Genomic DNA, 4398 nt, shown 5'->3' on the forward strand with positions numbered 1-4398 from the left:
GTGTGTGTGTGTGTGTGTAAGGTTTTTTTCCTTCCAGAAGTGCCTATTTCTTATTGACTGCAGGATCTTCTTAATGGATAAATGCCTGGTCTGTGTGTTTCTTTATTTGCCCCCCCTTCAGACTTTTGAAAACCTCATTTCTCTTGTTTGTTGTGAAATGGTGAATTTAAAAAAGAAAGAAATCACATAACTATTCTGTCTGCTTTGTGTTAGGCCAAATGCTTCAGCAAAACTGCTTGATGGGTAGCAACTTCCTCCTAGATTAGTGGGTAGAAACTAGGACTGAATCTTTGAATAATCTTGGATCTTAAAAAAAGAAGCTAACAAAAATCCCAATACCCAGTTCCTGTCTGCAGATATTGTTTCAATTGGCTGAAGCAAGCTGGAGCAGCTGATAATTTTTAAGTTCTCTTCATGATTACAACGGGCAGCAAGTTTGAGAATGTCTGGGCTATCAGTTTCTCACAGGTGTGGCTCTGAGCGCTGCGATGAGCAAGATGGACTTGACATACATGATCCTAGTTCCTATAGGCTGGTGGAAGCGAGCGGGGTGTTGCTAGGAAAAACAGACCACTAAAGAGACAAATAATAACGAGGTCGTTGTAGATATTACTAAGTGCCAGGAAGCTAAGAAAACAGGGTCCTGTGATAGTGACCGAGAAAAGCTATTTTAGATCAGGGTGGTCGAGGATGGCCTCTCGGAGGAGGTGACATTTGAACCGAGACGTGACTGATGAGAACGAGACAACCGAGAGGAGGTCTGGGGGAAGTGCAGCCCAGGCTCGCAGCCACAAAGGGCACATTAGTGGTTACTTGCAGGCTCCTGGGGGGGAACCCGGAGGCCACCGCCGCCGCGGCCGCCTCTCTAGCAACCACTGACTTCCGCCCTGTGAGTCCCGGGCTGACGAGGAGGAGGGGGCCTGCCCTGGTGCGCCTTCCCTCGCTGTGCACGGGCGGGGCGGGGAGCCGGGGTGGTCAGGCCCCGGGCTGGCCCAGCTGGACTCCCGGCCAGCCTGTCCCGCTCCCCGCCCTTTTCCTCCCGGGGGCAGCTGCAGAGCACCGGGCTGATCTCCCTCTTAAGTGAAACTGACTGTAATTATTTTTTATCTCGCAGACGATCTCTCGCACACTGCTCTCCGGAGACAGAAGTATTTGTTTGATGTGTCCACACTCTCAGACAAAGAAGAGCTGGTGGGCGCGGAGCTGCGGCTCTTTCGCCAGGCGCCCGCATCGCCCTGGGGGCCGCCCACCGGGCCGCTCCACGTGCAGCTCTTCCCGTGCCTGTCGCCCCTGCTGCTGGACGCGCGGACCCTGGACCCGCAGGGGGCGCCCCGGACCGGCTGGGAAGTCTTCGACGTGTGGCAAGGCCTGCGCCACCAGCCCTGGAAACAGCTGTGCTTGGAGCTGCGAGCCGCATGGGGCGAGCCGGATGCAGTGGAGGCCCAGGCGCGTGCTCCGGGGCCCCAGCAGCCGCCACCCCCGGACCTGCGGAGTCTGGGCTTCGGCCGGAGGGTGCGGCCCCCCCAGGAGCGCGCCCTGCTCGTCGTGTTCACCAGATCCCAGCGCAAGAACCTGTTCGCTGAGATGCGAGAACAGCTGGGTTCGGCCGAGGCTGCGGGCCCCGGCGCCGGCGCGGAGGGGTCGTGGCCGCTGCCGTCGGGCGCCCCAGACGCCGGGCTTTGGCTGCCTTCGCCCGGCCGTCGGAGGCGGCGCACGGCCTTTGCCAGCCGCCACGGCAAGCGGCACGGCAAGAAGTCCAGGCTGCGCTGCAGCAAGAAGCCCCTGCACGTGAACTTCAAGGAGCTGGGCTGGGACGACTGGATTATCGCGCCCCTGGAGTACGAGGCCTACCACTGCGAAGGCGTGTGCGACTTCCCGCTGCGCTCGCACCTGGAGCCCACCAATCACGCCATCATCCAGACACTGATGAACTCCATGGACCCCGGCTCCACCCCGCCCAGCTGCTGTGTGCCCACCAAATTGACTCCCATCAGTATCCTGTACATCGACGCCGGCAATAACGTCGTCTACAAGCAGTACGAGGACATGGTGGTGGAATCATGCGGCTGCAGGTAGCAGGCGCATTCCCCGCCGCCTTGGCTCGTGACCGCAGGGGAGGCCTGACTGCAGAGGCGGAGGAGGAGCTGACCTTGGAGGCAGAGGGTGGGGGGACAGCCTGGACATGCACTCCGGTGGGAGGGAAGGGCGCTCAGCCTTCCCAGAACCTTCCACTTGCAAGACCAGAGGGAGATACGGATTTTCACACCTTGACTGGCCAGCCTGGAAAAACAAGCCAAGGAGGATTTCTTTAGTTTTTATCTTTATTATTGTGGCTTTGCATTTCCTTGTGTGTCCCACAGGTTTTGATAGGAGGTGGGGGGAGGGGAGACACATACCTGCTCCATCGGTTGAAAAAAATGATCGTTTAAGAAGGGAAATAGTGTGGGAGGAAGAATCACCTTTGACCACATCTTAGTTTGTTTTCTACCTGTGTAAAGAAGGTGGGCCTTTCTGGACATGTCATAGCCCATGCCTTATGACCTTCCAAGCAGAAAGTGTGAAAATAGAGGCATTGGCACCAGGAACAGGAAAGCCAAGACGGACCCTGCCTTTAGAAGAGAGTTGAGAGAGGTGGGTCCAAGCAGCCCTTTTTTACTTGCTTGTATACCTGGTTCTGCCCTGGCCTCTCCCAATGTAGGGAACTGGCAACCTGCATCTCACTCCAGGAGGCTCAGATCACGGCCTTCACAGTTGCTTTTTCTGGTGGGCGAAAGGGGAGCTGGTATGGCTGGAATGACAAGAATGAGTCCAAATGGAACCCCCTGAAGGATAATGAGAAACCACAAAGCCTGCCTCTGATGCCTGACACTGAGGTGCATTAGCCCTGGCTGGAGGTAGCCCAGGAAAAGCCCTTCCTGATGTCAGTTTCTAATTGATTTCTTTGAACAGAATTTGCCAAAATTCAGGCATCCCCTTTTAAGGGGAAGGCAATTTTCCAGTTACACCAAAGGTGGGTAGAGGTGGGAACTATATAGCTAAGGTAAGAGATACAGAGGGAAAAATGACCCAGAAGTAGAAGGGTGAAGTCCGGAGGGGAGGTAGTGTGTCCCACAGGAGGATGGGGAGAAAGGGACAGGCCAGGAGCAGGGAAGAGAAGGATGAAAGGGGACCCAAGTCCCTGTCTCAGAAGTTTCTTTAAAATCTGTGTTCCCTCCCCTCTCTCTGACATTCCTGAAAGATTACCAGGCAGCAATAGCCCAGGGCTCCCCCAAAAGAGTTGTTTCAGATTGTAATTACCAGTTAGGCAATGTTTTTAAAACTTAGTAATGAGAAACTGTGAAAAGAGCAAAGTGTTACATTGAGCTTGGGGTGGGAGATGGGGACCAGGCGGTGAGGAAGGAGGCAGGGGTGGAATTCATCTTCCGGAAGGAAACAGGAGAGCAGAGTACAATTGAAATGCCCATTCCGGGACTGTCAAAAACATGAACTTTCCCCCAGCCTGCATCAGTATTATTTTAAACACTGCCCATACGTAGGCCCTTTGAAAAGTTTGCTTCCTTCTCATCTTTGACCATGAAATGGTTTAAACAAGGGAATTTCTGCCCACCATTAAAAAAGTTTTTGTTTTTTTGCTAAGTGGTTTTGCTCCCTCTTGGCCTAAACCTGTTGCTTGTTTGGTTCAGAGAACTACAATATGTCAAAGAAAGGGCGAGAATGATAATAAATACTAATATAAAATGCTAAGTAAAAAAAAAAAAAGAAAAAAAAAAGACTTGGCCAGGAGAAATAATTTAAAATGCACATTTGCTTTGGATGCACTGTTGTTCTGTTAAGGCTGTATATATTTGTTTATTTAAGGTGACCGAAAGTGCAAGAGGAAATGGACAGCATGAAATTCATCTTAATGTACAAAATGTTTATGCACTCAAATGTTATAATTTCTAATATTTTTAAAGTTTATATTCGAGTTGTACAAAGTTAAGCATCAGTCAGATATTTCATTCTTTCTTAATGTTATCATTTTCTTAAATATTATTACAAAATTTTAAGTCTGTCTAGTGGAGAGTTGTTTTTTTTTAACTGTCTACCTCACTATAATACAAGTATTTACAACACTCAAGTTACCAGAGGTCAATTAATATTCAAAACATTTTTTACAGTATACTTTTCCTGGATGATACTCAGCCTAATACTGTATTATTAAACTCATTTTCCCCCTTCATAACTCAGCCTGGTTTATATGGATTATTTAGAAAAATTATTTTCTCAGGGAATTATTGTCAGTGTTATTGTCAGTTCCACTATGGGACTGAATGTCTGAAAAGACACTGATTATTTTAAAAGCCCTAATTGAGAGCATTGCACTTTTCCTTTATAACTCTTCCATAACTCTATTTT

General features: G+C 50.2%; 1 protein-coding gene across 1 annotated transcript in view; it reads left to right on the forward strand.

Annotated features, from left to right (window-relative positions):
• GDF6 (growth differentiation factor 6) overlaps positions 1-2076 on the forward strand; it is a 15948-nt gene extending 13872 nt beyond the window's left edge. The window contains exon 2 of the mRNA XM_019630120.1: positions 1115-2076. Coding sequence (XP_019485665.1) covers positions 1115-2076 — 962 coding nt within the window. The remainder of the gene's footprint in view (positions 1-1114) is intronic.
• The last annotated feature ends 2322 nt before the right edge of the window (positions 2077-4398 follow it).

This window comes from Hipposideros armiger, unplaced genomic scaffold (genome assembly GCF_001890085.2).
Source record: "Hipposideros armiger isolate ML-2016 unplaced genomic scaffold, ASM189008v1 scaffold_896, whole genome shotgun sequence".
Taxonomy (NCBI): Eukaryota; Metazoa; Chordata; class Mammalia; order Chiroptera; family Hipposideridae; genus Hipposideros; species Hipposideros armiger.